This window comes from Camelus dromedarius, chromosome 7 (genome assembly GCF_036321535.1).
Source record: "Camelus dromedarius isolate mCamDro1 chromosome 7, mCamDro1.pat, whole genome shotgun sequence".
NCBI lineage: Eukaryota > Metazoa > Chordata > Mammalia > Artiodactyla > Camelidae > Camelus > Camelus dromedarius.
In genome coordinates, this window is record NC_087442.1 from 47,456,847 (window position 1) to 47,477,987 (window position 21,141).

Sequence of the window (21,141 nt, forward strand, 5' to 3'; positions counted from 1 at the left end):
AAGCAGAAGAAATATTCAAAGATAAAATAGCTGAAAACTTATTACATTAAACATTAATCTATACTTTCAGGAAGCTCAACAAACTCCAAGTAGGATAAATATAGAGATCCACAAATAGACACTTTACACTAAAAATCCTGTAACCCAAAGACAAGGACAAAATCTTGAAAGCAGCAAGAAAAAAAGGACTCATCACTTACAAGAGAACCCCAGTAGTATTAAATGCTGACTTCTCAGTATAAACAATGGAGGTCAGAAGGCAGTGAGAAAACATATTCAAAGTACTCAAAGGAAAAAACTCAAACAAGAATTCTATATCCAGCAAAGCTATCTTTCAAAAATGAAGATAAAATAAAGATATTCTCAGATAAACAAAAACTAAGAAAATGTGTGGAGACTAGATTTGGTTTGTAAGAAATACTAAAGGAAGTTCTTTAAGCTGAGGGCAAGTGAAACCAGAAAGTAATTCAAACACATACAAAGAAACAATCAAGAGCACCAGCAAAAGTAATTTTTTAATTATAAAGGACAACATAAGTATATATTTCTTCTTAACTAATTTAAAAAGCAACTTTATAAAACAATATGTATAAAATGTATTGTTAAGCCTAAACATTATAGAAGTACAACATATGTAATTTATTTGCCTAGAACAGCACATAGGAGGTGGGTAAGAGCAAAGCCGTATGGAGCTAAGGAAATGACCCTAGATGGGAATTCAAATCGATGGGAATAAATATAGAAAACTGTAAGTGATAAAGTTAACATAGCAAAAGCTAATATATACTTGTTCACCTTTTCTCACTTCTTTAAAAGACATAAAATCATATAAAGTAATAATTATAACAATGTATTGTTGGGTTTATAACACTCAACAATAATATCATTAAAAGGGGCACAAGATAACATACCTATATGGGGTAACATTTCTATAACTCACTGGAATTAAGTTACTATAAGTCTTACACTGATTATGATAAATTAAGATATATATGATAAGGCCTACGGCAACCACTAAAGAAATAACTCCATAAGGTGAAAAAAATTATTAACAAAATTAAAATGCTACATGACAAATTAAAATAATATATTGACTTAATTCAAAAGAAAGCAGTAGGAAAGGATGGGGAACAAAAAGAAGCATGAGACATAGTAAACAAAGTAAAATGGTAGAAATAAATTCAACTATATTGATAATAACATCAAATGACAATGGATTATACAAACCAATCAAAAGGTAGACTTTTGTCAGATTAGATTTAAAATGAAACAAGATCCAACTATACTCTGTCTATAGGTGATACATTTTATATTCAAAGATACAAAAATACAAAGAAATTGAAAATAAAAAGATGAAAGAAGGTATCATGCAAACAACAAACACAAGAAAGCTGGAATGACTATACTAATATTAGACAAAATAAACTTTAAAACAAATGATGTTATTAGAAATGGAGAGGGAAATCTGACAAGAATATATGGGTCAATCCATCAGGAAGGTATAATAATTACAAACATTAATGCACTTAAACAGGAGTAACAGAGTACCAAAACAGAAGTAAAAACTAACAGAATCAAAGAAATAGACAATACAATGATAATAGCTGGAGATTTAAATTCTCTATCTTCAGTGGCATTCTCATAAAACTAGGCAGAAGATCAACAAAGAAGCAGAAGACTTGAATAACACTATAGATGAACTAGACCTAAGAGACATCCATAGAACACTCTACCCAACAACAGCAATCTTCTCAAGTGCACACGCAATGTTCTCTAGGACAGATCATATGCTAGGCCGTGAAACAAATATTAGTAAATTTAAAATGACAGAAATAACACAAAGTTTTTTTTAACCACAATGGAATAAAACTAGAAATCAGTTGTAGGAGGAAACTGGGAAATTCACAAATATCTAGAAATTAAACAATATACTCCTAAATAATCAGTGGGCCAAAGAAGAAATCAAAAGGGGAACTGGAAAAAAACTCTGAGATGAATGAAAATAAAGACACAACATATCAACAATACTAAAACATCGCATACATGCACATAAAGCAATGCTTAGAGGAAAGCTTAAAGCTGTAAACACCTGTATTTCAAAAGATCTTACCTTAAAAACCTGTCAGAATAGATATTATCCAAAAGACAATAAATGTTCGTAAGGATGTGACGAAAAGGGAACCTTCGTACACTGCTGTGGGAATGTAAATTGATGCAGCCATTATGGGAAACAGTATGGAGGTTCCTTAAAAAACTAAATAGAACTACCGTAAGACCCAGGAATCTACTCCTGGGTATTTATCCAAAGAAAATGAAAATACTATTTTGAAAAGATACATGCACCCTTATGCTCACTGCATCATTATTTACTACAGTCAAAATATGGACGCAATCTAGATACCTATCAATAGATGGAGTGCACACATGCACACACGCGCGTGTACGTACACACACACACACACACAAATGGAATATTATTCAGCCACAAAAAGAATGAAATCTTGCCATTTGTGACAACATGGATAAACCTAGAGGGTATTATGCTAAGTGAAATAGAAAGAGAAAGACAAACACCATGATTTCACTTATATATGGAATCTAAAAAACAAAATAAATGAACATAAAAAAGAAAAAGTTATATATAGAGAGAGCAAAGGTAGTTGTCAGAGGAGAGGGGTGTAGGCAGAGGGAAGAATTAGGTGAGAAAGACTGAGAGGTACAAACTACCAGTTAAAAAATGAGTCAAGGAAGTGAAATGTACAGGATAGGGAATATATATAGTCAATAACCATGTAACAATTTTGTACAGTGACATATCATAACTAGACTTACTATGAGCATTTTGAAATGTATAGAAATACTGAATCACTATACTGTGTAACAGGAACTAACATGTGGTACTATAGGTCAATCATACCTCATAAACAAACTCAAAAAGAGATCAGACTGTGGTTACCAGAGAAGGGAGAAATGAATAAAGGCAGTCAAAATTCCAGTTCCAGGATAAATAAGTACTAGGGATATAATGTACAACATGATGAATATAATTAACACTGAAGTATGTTAAATATGAAAGTTGTTAGGAGAGTTAATGCTAAGAGTCCTCATCACAAGGAAAACATTTTTTTCTATTTCTTTAATTTTATATCCATATGAGATGATAGATGTTCACTAAACTTGTGATAATCATTTCATGACGTATGTTAAGTCAAATCATTATGCTGTACACCTTGAATTTATATCATTTGCATCTCAATAAAACTGGAAGAAAAAAGATCTTAAATCAATAACCTAACTTTCCATCTTAAGACAATGAAAAAAAGAGAAAATTAAATCTAAAATAAAACAAGCAGAAGAAATAATATAGAGCAGAAACTAATCAAATAGAGAACACAAAAACAATAGAGAAAAATCAGTGAAACAAAAAGAGCTGATTCTTTGAAAAGGACAACAAAACTAACAAGCCTTTAGGTAGACTAACCAAGAAAAAAAGAGAAGGCTCAAATTACTAGAATCAGAAATGAAAGTGGGGACATCACTACCAACCATATGAAAATAAAAGGATTATAAAGGAATACCCAGAATAACTGTATGCCAATGAGTTAAATAACTTACATAAGATGAACAAATTCCTAAAAAGATACAAAGTACCAAAACTGACTCAAGAACAATATAAAACTCAAAACAAGAGGTTGAATTGGTAGTCAAAAAAATACTCACAAGAAAAGCCCAGGACCAGATAGCTTCATAGTTTACAAAACATTTAAAAAATTAACACCAGTTCTTCACAAACTCTTTCAAAAAAAAAAAAAAAACCAAAAAACTAGAAGGAAGACTTTCCAACTCATTCTATGAGGCCAGTATTACCCTTACCAAAAGCAGACAAAGACAGTGTAAGAAAAACAAAACAAAGCAAAACAAAACAAAACTACAGACCAATATCTCTCATGAAGATAGATGCAAAAATCCTCAACAAAATAGTAGAAAACCAAATCCAGCAATTACATAGCACGACCAAATGGTATCTATCCCAGGAACACAAAAGTTCTTTAACACCTGACAATTAATTAGTGTAATGCACCATACTGATAGAATAAAACACAAAACTACATGATCATCTCAACAGATTCAGAAAAGCATCTGACACAAACTCATGTAGAGTGAGTCAGAAGACTCATACTCCCCAACATCAAAAGTTACAAAGCCAAAGTAATCAAGACAGTAAGGTACTGGCATAGAGACAGACATACTGATCAGAACTGAGAGCCCAGAAATTAACCTATGTGTCTATGATCAACTGATTTTTGAAAAGGGTGCCAAAACCATTCAATGAATGGGGAAGGGATGGACTTTTCAACAAAAGGTATTGAATAAAATCTTACCTCACACCATACACAAAAATTAACCCCAAGTTGATCAAAGACATAAGAGAGCAAAAACCATAAAACTCTAACAAGAAAACTGACAATCTTTGTGACTTCAGATTTGGCAATGGATTCTTAGAAATGACACCAAAAGCAGAAGCACCCAAAGAAAAGACTGGACTTCAAAATAAAAAACTTTAGTGCTTCAAAGGATACTATTAAGAAAGTGAACAGACAACTTGCAGATTGGGAGAAAATATTTCAAATCAGGTATCTGATAAGGGACCTGTATCTAGAATATTTAAAGCAGCATTATAATACAATAATAAAAGACAAATAATCTAATGAAAATGGGTAAAAGATCTTAATAGACATTTCTCTAAAGAAGATACAAATGGCCAACCATAAGCACATTAGAAAACATACTCTACATCATTAGTCATCAAGGAGATGCAAATCAAAAACAGAAACTTGCATAAGAATATTTACAGCAGCAACAGGTGGAAGAATTCCAAATGTCCGTCAACTGATGAATGGGTAAGTAAAATACTACTTGATACAATGGAATATTATTTTGTTCATTAAAAAGAATGAAGTATTGACACATGCTATAATATTGGATAAACCTTGAAAATATTATGCTAAGTGAATGAAAGTCACCAAAAAAACCACATATTGTGTGATTCCATTTATATGAAATATCCAGAATAGGCAAATCTATAGATAGAAATTAGTTTAGTGGCTGCCCAGAGCTGGGAGGGATGAGGGAGTAATGGCTAAAAAATACAAGGTTTGTTTTGGGGCGAACAAAAATGTTTTAAAATTGACTGTGGTGATGGATGCACGACTATGGTGACTATATTTAAAAAAAAAACCCACTGAAATGTGCACTTTAAATGAGTAAACTGTGTGGTATGTGAGTTTTATAACAATAGAGTTATTTTAAAATTTTACATAATAATGAAAAAAAAACATTAAAAGAAAGTATAAGGTTCAAGGTACAGGGCAACTGAAATCCCATTCCTAGAACAGGTTGATTTAACCTCCCTCATAACAACAGTGTATCTTAACTTTTGGGCTTACTAGTGATGTTCTAATGATCAAAGTCCTCAGCCAATCGCTTGGTTTTAACTACTATTCCATGTGCCTTCATTACATGATAGCCATTATTACTACTAGTCTCCACTGAGTTGGATGGCAACAGAGCATTTACCTTCCTTCTCCTTCCCTACAATTAGGACAGGAACAGGCAACTCTTCGAAGCCTCTTGCCAGGCTGCACCTCTTGATCAGAAGCCTGCTGGCCTTGCTGCAAATGCACTTGTGTGAGTTGGTCAGGACTAACAGCACCTATCGTTGCATTAGCAATCCCTCCAACTGCTACCGTTACAGGAGCTATCGTAGCTTGTTGGACTTTTACTCCATCTTGTCCTTGCTGCTGACCTAAAAATGAGACAGGGGTAAAAAAGAGTATTACAATGTTTTCTATACCTGAAGAAACAATTTTAAAAAATTTCCATATGGACATTTTAAAGCTACCACATTTGTTCTAACAGACAATCTGTGTAAAGTACAGAAGCAAATGGGTTAACAGTTTGTAGTATGCCAATCCTCTTAAAATATATTCTCAATTTAGTAGCTCAGGCTGCCTCTGTAAGTGGTTGGTGGGACTATACATAAATCATTTAACCCTCTTGTGGCTTAATTTCTCCATTCGTAAAATGAAGATTAATGATCCTTGCCACCTACCTACCTATCTCACTGAAGTGCTGTAAGGATTCATGAAATATTATTTGAAAAGCACTTTGAGATCCTCAGATAAAAGATACTATATAAATGCAGAGCATTATTATTACCATTTCCACAGTGAGCAACATATCTCATTCACTCCATGAAAACACAGGAATGAAAAGTAAAAGGATTAAGTTTTATGGACATTTCTTATTCCTAAATACTTTAAGCAAACATCTCTTTATTAATGAGTCATTTTTTAAGTATACACATTGAGTTAAATAGTTTTTAAAAATGAAAAACCATGCATGATTATTACACACTATCACTAAAATCATAAAACAGACATTTAGGATATTACTTTATTAATTCACATTATATAGCTTAGATTTCACCTCTCAGGTCAGAACATAAACCAACAACTTTTGTACTTAGGGAAAAAATCTGATAAATACATAATATGACAAGAAATGTCTATTTACATGGCTTAAATTGATCCTGAGTGACCCTAAATATGCCTTATAATTTTTCTTTCTTTCAAAATAGTAAGTATGTGAACGGACAGAAAAGAAGGAATGCTCCCACCTCAGAGTTGATGTTAGGATTAAGTAAGCTAATTTTTACCAACTCCTTATCCCAGAACCTGGCTCAGAATTGATCACTGCATGTTAGCTATTATTAATACTCATCTCCACTGAGTTGGTTGGCAATACAAGAATAAAATATGGATACAGAAACAAACATGTGAGTACTAGATATAAAATAAAATGGTTTATTTCAAAGCTGCATATGCAGCACTTTAAACATGCAGAGCAACTAAGAAAAGACAATACAAATTAGCAAATGAGAATATAGCATATATGTCTGAAACAAAATTAAGCCTCTAACTCTGCCAGCCAAAGTTAATCTTAACCTCCTCTGTGTATTCACACCACTCTGAAACCTTTGGTAGCACCAATAATTTAATACAAATAAAAAATATATTTTGTCACTGCTTTAGTAAGGATACATATTTTAGTTCTTCCACTTAAGTTTAAATATTTGAAAATTTTTAACATGGTATGATAGGTAAAGAAATGCAAGTAAAGTCACAAGTTGTGAATTCATTTCTCATTCAATGACTACGCACTTGGAGAGCCTCAGTTTCCTCCCTCTACTAATGCAGACCTCCCTAAAATTCCTGTCCCTTATCTACTTTTAAGAGTTGTTTATGAAGAAAGTTGATTTCCTAATGGGTAAAGGCTTTGTAAACTGTAAAGCAATATGTAAAATATAATTATTATGCCTCAATGTAGCTTTTGAACACACGTAAGTTTTACATGTTCAGTAAAACCAGACTCCTTAAGGATGACCTTGGCTAAGCAACTATTCAAACTACTTGAATATGAAGAAACACAGTGATATACATACTTCCTGTTTACCAGAGGAAAAAACAAACAAAAAAAAGGCATTTCTAGAAATGGGAGTTCTAACCAAACCAGCCCTACACGAAGTCTTTATAGCTCGGTCCCTATGGAAATGCAGGGATTTTAAGTTGGCAAGTATTCTTTATATCCCCTGAAATCATGAAATATTTCTGGCCATAATTTTTCCAGCCACTCTTTATACAACAGTTGGTTATTCCTTTCAGGTTGCAATGATATTTATTTAAGACATTCTTTATTGTATCAAAGAACTGTGAGGGATCCCTGATCACTGGCTGATCATTCACCCTCAGAGCCCTTGACCATTTCCTCAATAGGCTCCTCAAACTTCCATGAGTGCATTTATTTGTTCAGTACCTAAACAATTGAGAAGTTATTTCAATGAATACTACAAAGCAAATCATATTTGAACTTACATATTTAAGCCTGACAACTCTCTTGACTTCTTCACCTAGATGTCTCAGACAGTTAAAGTTCAACAATAGCTCAATACTACTTTTTCTTTCATTTCCACTGCTACCCATCAAGTACAAGTCACCAAACTCCTTACCAAGGCCTCCAATGCCCTGCTCAAGTTTAACTCCACCTATCTCAGACCTACCTCATCATGTATTAGTCTCTCCCTTGCTCACTCTGCTCCTAACACACTGGGTTTTTGTGGCTCTCAAACAAATCAAGCTCATTCCCATCTTAGTATCTTTGCACACACTCTCTAGTCTGGGCGACGATGCATGTGCACTCAGATCTTTGCACAGCTGACTCTTTAGTAATAATCTGATCTCAGTTCAAATCTCTCCTCTTCAGAAATGCCATTCCTGACCACATCATCTAAAATGGTTCCCTTTAGTTTGCTTCTGTATTATCACCAAGTTTTGTCTTACTTGCCTTAAATTATCTTGTTCTTTTATTATTTCTGTCTTTGCCTCACTTCTGAATGTTAAGTGCCAAGAGAACAGAGATCTTGCCTGTTATGTTCACTGCTGTATTTCCAGATGTGGAACAGAGCCCAACACATGGTAGCTACTCCATAACATAAGCTTAATAAAGGAAAGTTTAAAAATGAATTCATTTTCAAATCTTGCTTCTACTAGTATTTCTGTTTCAGTAAATTCTACCATTCTCCTTATTACCACACTCAAAACCTTAAAAAAATCAACATTCAGGTTACTTCTCCTTTATCCATTAATTAAATCCATTTGATTGCTATTTGATTACATAAAAGGTACATAATAGCATAGTAGCTTTTGCATCTACCTTATCTTTCTGTTGCCAGGACCACCACCCTGGTCCAGGTCCATTACTTTGTGCTCTACACTATCCTAAATGGGACCTATCTCTTCTATCTTATCTTCCAAACTGCTACCAGATTAAAAAAAAATTTTTTTTAAACACTGTTCTAATCATATCACTTCCATGTTCAATAATTTCATTTGTTCCCCATTGACCAAGGCCTAGTAGTCAGAGGACTCCACCACAAGGACTCAGCTCCTGACTCACAGATTTCCTCCTTATGGCCAAATACAATGTACATTTTTTCAATGCACATTAATGAGACCATACTGCTGCATGTTACACCACTGACCACTCTGTCCTTAAAACTTGACTGTCAGAGCTAATTCCCCACATTCTTAGAAATCCTTCCCCTCTGTTAGCTTCCCTATTAGCACTTAACTCTAAACTGACATCATGTTCTTAAAAGAGTTATTTACACTGGTTGCCTTTACTCCTCATTTCCCATTCTCTCCTTAAACTACTGAAATTAAGTGTCCAACCCATCACTCTGCTAAAATGATGACAGAGCTAACAATTTCGTTGATGGTAAACCCAAAGACACTCTTCCCTTTGATCTTATTTCACCTCTCTGGAGCACCTGGAGCTGCCAATCCCATCCTGCTTTTGAAACGCGCTCCTCCTTGTGCTTCTCTGATGCTACTCACCACTGTTGTTCCTCCTACTCCTCTAACCACTCCCACATACATGTCTTTCCTTAGGCTACTCTCCAGAATTCTCACTTCTCATTCGCTCCTCGGGTTATCTCATCCACTACTACATTTATCTGTTATCTCCCAAATCTGTACATTCTCAAATACCTCTTATGAGTGCCATACTCTTCTTGTCACCTGCCAGAGAACATTTCCACCAAGATTTTTCATAAGCGATTTGTCCAGGAATCACACAGGTCATCTCACGAAAATGGTAATCCAAGTTACCACTTTCTTTTGCCTAATTACTACAATACCTTCCTAACTGGTCTCCCTGCCACCACTGACCTACTCTATAAGTTCATTCTTAACATAGTTCCCAGAAGAATCATAACTGCATAACAGTTATAGAATAGGATTATTCTGTAATAGTTGAAAGCAACAAAAGAAATCTTTATCTACTAACCAAATAAACCTCTAAAACATGGTTGAATGAGACAAAGTTACTGATGTTTACATTATGATATATACTACAGGCACTATGTATTTCCTACAGTGATATTCACATGTAACAAATCGGGAAAAAAAGTCTGAAAGGACATATGGCAAACTGATTAAGAGTGCTTACTTCTAAAAGGGGGGTCTGAGATTGGAGTGTAGTCAGCAGGAGCTTTAGCCTTACTTGTACTAGCTGCACCTATTTTTTTTTAACAAGGAAAATGTCTTCATGTATTACTAGCATTTTAAAGACTAATTTTAAAAGAAAAAAAAATGCTGGTAATTTACAGACCTGGTAGTTCATCATTGCTTTTATCTGCATTTATTTGATTCCTAATGTAATTGAACATGTTTTTCAAATATATATGGGCTATTTGAATACTCTTTCTGAATTGTGTGTTCATGTCCTTCAACATTTATCTACTGGAGCTCAGGTCTTTTCTTTTGTGTAGCTCTATTTATTAAGGACTTCTTTAAAATATTTTATATGATGTGTAAGTTTTAACCATACATTTTATAACCAAAGGAAATATGGCTTGGTCAACTGTAAATTCAGCTATAAATGACATTTTTAAAAAGTCTGACACCTTCATAACATTTAAACACAACAGGAACACAAGGGGGAAAGCAGAAATAAAAAAAAGATGAAGATACAACCTTATCGTCCATTCCCTTAGACTGTTAGTGATTTGATTCTTTCAGGATTTCACACCAATTTTTTGAGGTAAGGACAGTTAATATTTTTGTTTAATAAATAAGAGAATATACCCCAATTGTTATTTCTTCTTATGGAAAAACAATAATTTGCAAGTTTTTTTTTTCCTATACTGAGTGACAGGTAACATTACTGTGTAAGTAAAACAGACCCATACATTTGAAAAACAAAACAAAACCAACTATTTATCTGTTAAAAAAATCAACCCAACTACCAATTCACTAAAAATTATGACCTATAGTGAAGCAGCAGGTTCAAAATACTATTTTAGTTATATGTTTCATAATTGTGTTTTTTATATACAGCCTAGGATATAAGGTTATTTACTAGAATTGGTAAGGAAAAACAAGAACTGCTGATTTCTGTAACATAAAACTTGCCATGGAGGGCTAGAGGGACCTCTTACTGTTCTAAATAATATTAAAATGATTCTTAAATCAGCCTATTTAGGTTTATTTAGTTCTTCTACAGATGAAACATGGAATCTGTCTAAACAAATAAAGGCCTCTGAAGGTATACACAGGAAAGAATATATGTCTCCTTACATTGTAAGTAATTTTCAATTACTATACTCTGAAACAGGATTTGGTTGCTTTATAATCTGACTTAAAACAGGCAAGAAGGCTGTATATACCTAAACATAAAAAGATAATCAGATATGTCTAGGGCTGGAGGGAAGGTGAGAAGAAATGGGAAGCAACTGCTAATGTGTCTGGGATTTATGAGGTTATGAAATGTCCTAAAATTAGATCATGGTAATGGATGTACAATTCTGCAAATATACTAAAAGCCACTGAATGTAAATTTTAAATGGCTGTATTGTATGGTAAATGACTCACACTTCAGTAAAGCTATTTTTTAAAAAAAGTTAGCTAGAAAAGAAAAATTCTACTTTTGTTGGTTCTTAGTCTCTTTGAACTAATGGTTCTCAACTAGAGGTATTTTTGCATTTCAGGGGATATTTAGCAATGTCTGAAGACAGTTTTGGTTGTCACAACTTAGAAGATAGTACACATATCTAGTGGACAGAGACCAGGGATGCTGCTAAACATCTTACAGTGCACAGGACAGGCCCCCACAACAAAGAGTTATCTGGCCTAAAATGTCAATAGTTCTGAGGTTAAGAAATCTTACTTAAACTGAGCTTTCAAATAACTAGTTTTCATGGCTCTCATTTATTCATACCAGTATAAACAACCAGAATCAAAATCAAATATATGAAATATTAAAACATGGTACATTTGTATACCTGGAAAAACTATAAACCACATGTGTCTCAAAAAAGAAAAACCACTACATGACTCTGAATTAAAGCCTTTATAAAGAGAGTAACATACGTTAGAGAATAGACTTTGACAGCTTTGACAGATACATGACTTGGCTAAGTTCCATAGTACAGTGGTAGTAAAAAGAATAATACCTTGAGTTTGAAAATTATGCTTATAAATTACAAAATACTTCTTTATCTTATTCACAAGCTTTTAACTATGCGTTTTTCTGCAAAACTATAACCTGAGAATATTAAGAAATAACTGAGTCCTCTCTGCACTTACTAAATTAGGGTGAACTATATTAGCCAATGATTTCCAGGACTATTTGCCTACCATGGGTCATGTACAATCTATAACCTTATGCTGAATTCCTGAGTAGACACAATAAAATAGTTTAGTAGTATCTATAGATTAAATAGATCTTTGGAGCCAGGCAGATCTGTCTTTGAGTTCTAAATCTACAGTTTTTTCCTCTGAGTGGCAAGAATTAATTGAAATAATGCACGTAACATTTAGCACAATGTCTGGAATATGACAAACACTCAAGAGGAATGTTAACTCTAGTACATCTGAAAGTGCATAATTTACTAAGTACAAATACTTAATAACAGTCATTCAGATTTCTTTAAGTTTCAGATCTTTGGATGAGAACCTAGTGTTCAAGTGAGACTTATTCATTCAACAAACATTTCCTGAGTACCTGCTACCTGCTTACCACTTCTGGAGAAATAGAGATAAATAAAAGTCTGACCTGTGGAGAAGACAAGTTCAGACAAATAATTATAATATGTGCAACAACAAAAACATACATAATGCTGACGTAGTACAGAGGAAAGTGACTTACTGTCAAGGAGAAACAATGAAAGTTTCATGGAGGAGATGAAACCACTAAACAGGAAAGCAATGAGACAGGTACATTTGAAGGCATATGTGAGACAGATTATTGCTGGAGATTAAAGTTCAAGGAAGTGAGGGGCTAAAGATAGTGTTGGAGGGATATGTCAAGAAGAGCCTTATTCAATTCCTTAAAGAACTGACTTTCTGCGGTAGGGGTAGGGGTAGGGATGGGTCCTTGTTAAAGAATCATGCCCATCTCTCCTTTCTCTAATCCAGAGAATAGCTTCCATATAATAATCACCTACATTTACTGGATTTATTAAATGGCCAGAACTAAAATCAACTACTTTGCACTTACACTTACACTAATACCCTCTCAGTGTTACATAGCTGCTATCAAGCTATAAAGCCAAGATGTGAACCTAGTTCAGCCTGAATCTAGAGCCCTGTGCTCTTGTCCAGTCTAGCTATGGTATCTCCCTGGGAACCAGGAATGTTATTTGGGCTTTGGAGGCAACAGAGTTATAAATGGTTTTAAGCAGGAAATTAATGGGTTTAAGGTCACATTTTAGATACTAAAGTGCCAAACAACCAATGGAACTGAGTGTGTAAGTTCTATTCATAATTTCTAAACAAGACCTGGAGAAGGTCCATCATTTTATCCTCCATATTACCTTACGAACATGATTTTATCAGTGTTGTAACATGACCTTTACTCAGATTAGATCGGAAAACTACTTTGACCAAAACCATGTATCAATTTAAAATTCGGGTTTTCATTACCATTTATTAAAAACAAAACACACACACATACACACACAACTAGGTCAAGTTTGGTTTACAGGCTAAACATCTCTTAAAATGGATCAGAAATTCCACAATGCTTAGCAGGCACTAGACTGCATTTCAAAAGCAGCTATCTCAGCGGTATACACAAGTAAAGCCTACCTACCAGTTCTGATGCTTAAAGGTGTTGCTCTTTTGAATCTCCTTGAACTAGGAAGGAAAGGCAACTCCAATCACTTAGGACCTGCTATTGATGAGGCATAGTAGGTGAATTAAGTTTTTCCCTCTGCTTTAAGTCCCAAAGGGGATGTCATTATTCATGAAAAGCAAATGTTTACCATAAAGAGCAGATTTGGGCAACATTTAAAAAAAATGTACCCTGAACTTCATGAATGATCTAATACCCAAAATCAACAAAGTGTGAGGAAGAACTAACCCATTCCTACAGAATGACTACTCTTAGGAGGGACATCTAAGCAGAATTGAGAGAATACTGATTTTCTTTACTATATAACCCTATCAGTAAAAATACCTTGACTTCACAACCCAATATATTTATAATTTATACATACAAAATAAATGCATACCAATGCATATATTATAAAACATACAAAAGAAGTAGATATTTTAAATTGTTTGATTAGAAAGATAAACTCTAACATTTTCTTCTTTCTGTTTTGGAGATCAATGCCTTTCAGCACAACATGAGTAAGACATAAACACAGAAGTATTAAAAAACAAACAAAAACCCACCTACACACACTGGCAAAGTTTGGCCATGGAAATGGCTAAAAGCTCATAACTAAGTCTGCTCAAAACCCACTGTATTGATATGGTCTGAGGTGGTTATAATTTGATAAATCTTAAGTATAATTTGATAAAACTTAAAAGCAGGGTGACAACTTTCAGAGCTTAATAAGCAAATATAGTTTGCAAATTATGCAAAAACACACAAAATACACATTGAATCATAATGATTAAATGTGCCTGTAGTTAAGAACTTTGGAAAAACATTGGTAGAGACCTTCAAATTAATGCCCTAGAGACTGGCAATATTCTAGTGTCATGAAAAAGTTAACATCTCCACAAATGCTTAGTTTAAAAAATATGGCACTGGCTCTTAAATAAGTTTAAGTATTTAAGTGTGTCCTACTCATTTTCCAGAGCCCATGTTCCGCTGAAAAGCTTGTCTATTTTCTTATGCTTAACTTGCAGAAGTACTGTTCCTACACTCTACCACTGGAATAATGACTTTCTAATGATGAAAGTATCTCCTATTAGTCTATAATAGAAGTTCACATTTTCCTCCAAAATTATTTGGTTATAGAATATTATTAGGCAGTTCTCAGGGTTACAAATTAATAACTGGCACACAAATAAAAGGACTCAATTTGTATGTATTTTTCCTCCTCCTAATTTAGAAGGCTGACAAATAATCTAATGTACAGAGTGGCTCCAGTTCATATATTCAGTTCTATTTACCATAGTAATCATTTATTGAGAGCCTCCCATGGGTCAGGAATACACAAATGAATAAAGGAGTTGGGGGAAAATGCTCAGTCAAAACAAAGACACACATTTCTCTTCAGCTCCTAGTTATTTCTATTTATTCTAGCCTTTATCCAGATTAAGGGGCAACTCTTCTCAACTCTGTCTGTCTAGGGAAAAGTTTACATTGTAGCACCCCTGCCCAGTAGGCAAACAATTGATCCCAGAAGGATCTGAGTATTTCCTTTAAACAGAATTGCACTATTTTTCAAAAACTTCTTATTTTCCTTCATTTATTTTTTAATTGAACCATACATACTTTAAGAGGGTGGTGAAAAAAAAATAAAAGTAAAACCTGACTACTTCTACAGAGCATTTTAATAGTTTTTAAATATTTAAAGCTTGTTTCAGTTCTTCAGAGGTAAACAGAGTCACTATAGGTAGTCCTGAACTGACAGGATAGCAATCACAAACTTTATCCCACAATAGGCTCTCATACTTCTTGAAAATGAAATGTAATAAAGTTTTACTTGAACTTTAAAGTTGAACTTGAAAAGTCTGCAGTTGGAAACCTATGAAGGAAGGCCCTGAGGAAGGGAAAAGGAGTGCATAATCAAATCTGGGTTTTAAGAAAACTGGAATGTCAAGTATGTGACAGAAAAGTTAGAGGCAGAGAAGCCAGCTAAGAAGCTATTTTACCTTCTAGATGATGAGGCCCTGGAACAAACAATGACAACAGAAAGGAAGAACTCAATATAAGAAAAAAAATTATAATAAAAAATGATTGCTAGAACTTAGTGAAAACTCTTCTGTGTTCTAAGCACTGTGCAAAGCACCTTATATATATTATGCCACTAAAGTAACATGACTATTGCCATTTTACAGATGAGGATGCTCGTATCTTGAGAAGCACCTGATAAAAGATTTAAGTGGTAAAATCAAGACCTGAATCAGGGTCCAGGCATAAAACTACAAACTCTGGTTAAAATCACTGTTATGAAGATGAAGTCAGTCTCTAAGAATTCTGGTCTGGGTCACAAGGAGGAGAATGAGCCCATTAACTGGGACTAAAGGAACCCAGGAGAGAAGCAGGTTTGGAAAGGAAAATCAGTTCCATGCTCAAGATGTCACCTCCAAGCAGAATCCCAACTCCAACTCTGTCATCAGTCAGAACTGCTCCACCTCTAAGAAGTCAAGCTCCATGTGCCTCTTCTCTGAGCAGTCACTTAACCTTCTGCCATTCTCACTCCCAAAACTTGAACTTCGTCCTCATCCTCACCTTGTTCTCCAGTTATCTGACTGGACACATTCTCAATACAGCAATCTTTTCTGACTTCGTCTGGCATCCCTCACTAATACCCTGCCTCTCTGAACTTCTGCCACATCGAATGGTAATTCTCCTCAGAAGCACCTCAGAAAAGAATCTGATTTCATCTCCTGCTACTGCCTCAGAAAACATGTTCAGTTTTCTTTCCAGTCTTTCCCTCTCCATTAATTCTATGTTCCTACTGAACTACTTTCCTTGAAACAATCTAGTTTCAAGCCCCCTCTCATCCATGTCCACATTATGCAACCTAAAATGTTAATCTGACCATGATATTGCACTTCTTAAGGTCCCTCGAAGGGCCCCCATAGCCTTCAGGATACTGCGTAAATTCCTTGTCATGGCAAGAGACGTATCTCTATGACCTGGCATTGCCACCATGACTATAGCACATAAACTCCTGATCTGAACTCAGGAAACTATCTGTAGTTCTCTGATCACATTATGCTATTTTGTGACTCTGACCTTTTGCCTGGAATATTCTTTCTCTGCCAACCTGGCTAATTTGTGTCATCCTACCTGAGCTATCCTGTATCACACCTCCTTGAGAAATCTTCTTTGCAAATTTCCTCATGTGATTATACAGTACAGTATGGGCAGAGGATTGGTTCCAGGACCTGCTGTGTTTACCAAAATCTGCCAATGCTCAAGTTTCACAGTTGGCCCCCCAAATCCCTAGGTTCTGCATCCAGAGATTCAACCAAATGTGGATTTAATCAACTGCAGAAGTGTCTGTGTGTGCTATGTTTGTGTTCTGCACTTGGTTGAACCCACAGATGTGACACATGCAGATAAGGAGGGCGGGACAACTGTACTTTCATGTACCCATAGAAGATGGGTCCTTCTATTTAAAGCATTATCACACTACATCATAACTAATTTCTAATCCCCAACATCCCTGCTCCAATTATATATTTATATACTTTTAAATGTCTTCTCTAGCATGGTGGTATCTGAACCTAGCACAGTACTTAGCAACTAATAGGACCTCAATAAATATTTACTAAAAGAATGAACATAATCAGTCTTAAAAAAAGCCTTCCTCTACTAGCCCCCAAGACAGTGTCCTGTTTCCATCCAACTTTTGCAAAGTATATCCTGTATTTGCTAGGTCAATATTTTCACTACTCACTCATCCATTTAAATGTTTTCAGTTTAGGCTGTAGCATTCCCTAAGCTTTATAAAGTACCGTCCTACAGAACTTTCCACAATAATGAAAATAGTCTGTATTAGGGCTGTCCAATATGGCAGCCTCTAGACACATGTGGCTATCAGCTACTGAAATGTGCGTAGTCCAACAGAGGAAATTTGTAATTTTCATCAGTTCTACCGTAAATAGTCACATGTGGCTAGTGGCTTTCATATTAAACAGCACAGTTCTCAGGTCTTACCAAATGACTCAAACACAAACTCCAATAAACTTCTCTCAGCATTCACTCTCCAAGTCATCTTTTCAACATTCAACACTGAGATTTCTCTTAGCTTTTGAATCCAGTTCTCTTTCTATCGTTCTGACTTCCTCTCATTTTTCTTGACTCAACTTTCTCCTTTCATCTCCCAAAGATTCGAGTGTAACCCTAAAGCTAGTTCTCATTCTTTTGCACTTCAAACTCAAAACTGTCTCCCTCATTAATCTCACATACTGCCATAATTCCAACCATCATCTCTATGCAGAAGACTTCCAAATCTAGAATGCCAACTCTGATCCCTCTTCTCAGATCCAATCTCCAAATACAAATGGGGCATCTCCAAAATAATGTTTTATTATTAACTCAAACTTAACAAGTATCAGAACTCAGGTTCATCATTTTCTTTTTCTCAATATCATTTCTTTTCATGGTGCAATCATTCTCATGGTCATCTGGGCTCAAACTCTTAAGAATTACCTTTAAGTCACTCTTTCCCTTCTAAATTCATGTATCAAATCTTATCGTCTTAACATCTTCCTGAAACACACTTTACACCCAAGTTCAGATTTTCCATCACTGATATCTGAATTAACTCTACAGTCCTAAAACTGGCTTTCCTGTTTCTCCTATATAATAAAACTAAAACACCACTTTATAAATGAAACTTCCCTTCCTCTATACCTCCAAAAATATACGCACTTGCAGTCTATAGCCAACTTCTACCATTTCTCTCAAAGTCTCCATTAACTTAAATGATGTACCAATTCTTTCTGAAATATGTAAAGCACATGCCAGCTCTCTTTTGTATCTGTTGTTTCTTCGGCCAATAATGTTTTCCTTCTTTGTTAATGTTTGTTTTTTCTTGGGGTTGGGGGAGAGGCTTTCCCTTCCTTCAAGAATCAGTTCAAGCCTCCTAGGCTTCAGGAAGCGTTTCATTTCTGTCCTGGTTAAAAGTGGCATCTTCCTGTTTTTAATTTCAATATTACTTTTATCATTCAGTTTGCTTGCTCTCAGTATATGCCATTGTGTATTATTTCCATGTACTATCTTTAATTTTAATGAGTATTCTGTCTTCTCATAGAACAGAAGCTTTTCTGAAGGCAAGGACTATGTCTAATACCATCTTTATGTTCTAGGAATTCAGCCCTGTGCCTACACTTAGTAGGAACTTAAGGAATAATCACACACAAAAAAGGTATGTAGTTGAGAGGTTGTAAGTAATAAGAAAAAGAGAAAACTGGCAACCAGGAACACTAACACCTCGATACAAAATAACAGAGGAGAAAAAAGCAATCTGACATGAGAGCAGAGAACATGGGCAAAGGCAATCACAGAATCAGGCATTAGTATACTGGCATCCAAAAGGGGCAAAATCTTGTAACAATGATCACCAAATGATGGGATTTTTCTGTTTTACAGGCAGTTCACCCAAACAAACAATGTTCAAATTAAATAGGTAAAACATAGGGTTTGTGTTTTAATTCTTTTCTTCCCCTAAAATGGCATTTATTTTAATGAAATCTGATTTATTATGGCAACCTAGTTTGTGCCAGTGTGTATGAGGATTCCTAAAACATTAGAATGATAGCCTTAACTGCACAGAAGTTTACAACTGACCTGACCTGGAAACACAGAACTGGCACTCAGTGCTATGAAGGTACAGTATGCCCTGTCAGTTCTTAGGGTCACAGCTTAAAATAGTTGTGCAGTTCAGGGCCAAGGGAAGTTGGGCCAACACTGTTAGGCTGTCACAAATCAGTCTAACCCCATAGATGGCTATTTTAAGCTACACCTCTAAACAGCAAATTGAGCGACCAGGAAAATACTAGCTTTCCACTTTCAAGTGTAGATGAACTAGCCACAAATTTTTCTCTAAAACCACAGAGGGGATCATTCTACTCATGTAAGAACTATCCTACACCCTCTACCATGCAATCCAGACCCACCTTCAGTTGTTGGGAATTCAATTCTAGTCATCTCTATTCACTTTCATTCAAGATGAGAAGAGTATGAACACATCTTTTTTTTTTGGAGGGGGAGTTATATCTAAAATTACATTGACTTTCTTAAACAGAAATAATATGTGGCATATGGGGGAGATTAGAACACAGGCAAAGTAAAGATTCTGTTCACATACATGAGTTCAGAGTCTAACTAATTAAAAAAAACTCATTTACAGAAATAAACCTTAAAAGACAGACAGATAGAAGTTTGTACATTTGACAGAAAAGACTAACTTAAATAATTTAAAGATATGTGCAGGCAAGGTGATGAATGAACTTCACTGTAAAATTATAATAAAAGCCTAACTCTTAAAAATGATCTCTACATTTCCTCTTGAAAATAGTCCTAAGAACTCTTAAGTTTAACTGTTCCATCCTTTTAATTTCTTCATCACTCTAAAGCTTCAAAAGACCATTCATGGATTTACAATACACCTATATTAACTATTTTTAAAACTAGTTGTTTATTTCATTAATTGCTCACAGCTAAGATATCTCAAGGTTACTTCCACATATGTACATTTAACCATGGTACATGGCAATAGCTGGGAAATAAATCATATAAAGTAAAAGAGCTAATTAAAAAAACAGTGGATCACATTCATATCCCTTTCCCCTCTGTCACAATAGGGAGTTTAATTATTATTTTCTGTTTTGATTTTGCTGTCCCTCAGAAATATTCAATGTGCTTTATCAGCTTGGGCAGACAACAATCTAGTCATTATCAAAGAATACTCTTTCCTGCTTACCCTCGATGATTTTGAAAAGGAAAGCAACATGCAAGTGTTCTTATTTCTAGACCTAGTAAATCCTCTATACAGAGCTTGAAAACAAAGCAAAACTACATTTAGTTATTTCTAAGGAAGCCTAAAAAGTTACTAACTTAATTACTTCCAAAGGCCACTAGTAGATTCGTATCACATAAAAATTTTTGTTTTAATTAGTAAAGAACTGTGAATGATTTTAAAATCCTAAATAAAAAAGTATGAAATTTGGCCAGATTTACATTATCTGGACTTACAGTTGTCCAGTGAGTAACATTTCAGTATGAAAAGGAATTAAGGAATGTTATACATAATGTTAAAACACAAGAAAAAACTTTTTTGTTTTATCTAACTTTTATTAGCATTACAAAACACAAAGACAATACAGAACTGATATATGTCATTAAATAAAATCAGATTTTATAATAATACAAAATACTGAGATTTTAATGTTATTATAGGATTAATAAAATGATCATATTTTATTGAATTAATAAAAAAGGCAAAAAGGGAAATCCAAACATTCTGTATGCATATTATTACTACAGCTGAAATGACTATTATAGTCCTTGGAATAATTGACAAGTTTTGAGAAATGACTATAT

At 34.5% G+C, this 21,141-nt stretch overlaps 1 protein-coding gene across 1 annotated transcript in view; it reads right to left on the reverse strand.

Annotated features, from left to right (window-relative positions):
- The window catches only part of SP4 (Sp4 transcription factor), a 59,886-nt gene that overhangs the window by 19,514 nt on the left and 19,231 nt on the right, over positions 1 to 21,141 (reverse strand). Inside the window, exon 4 of the mRNA XM_031455026.2 lies at positions 5,578 to 5,806. Within this exon, the coding sequence (XP_031310886.1) occupies positions 5,578 to 5,806 (229 nt within the window). The remainder of the gene's footprint in view (positions 1 to 5,577; positions 5,807 to 21,141) is intronic.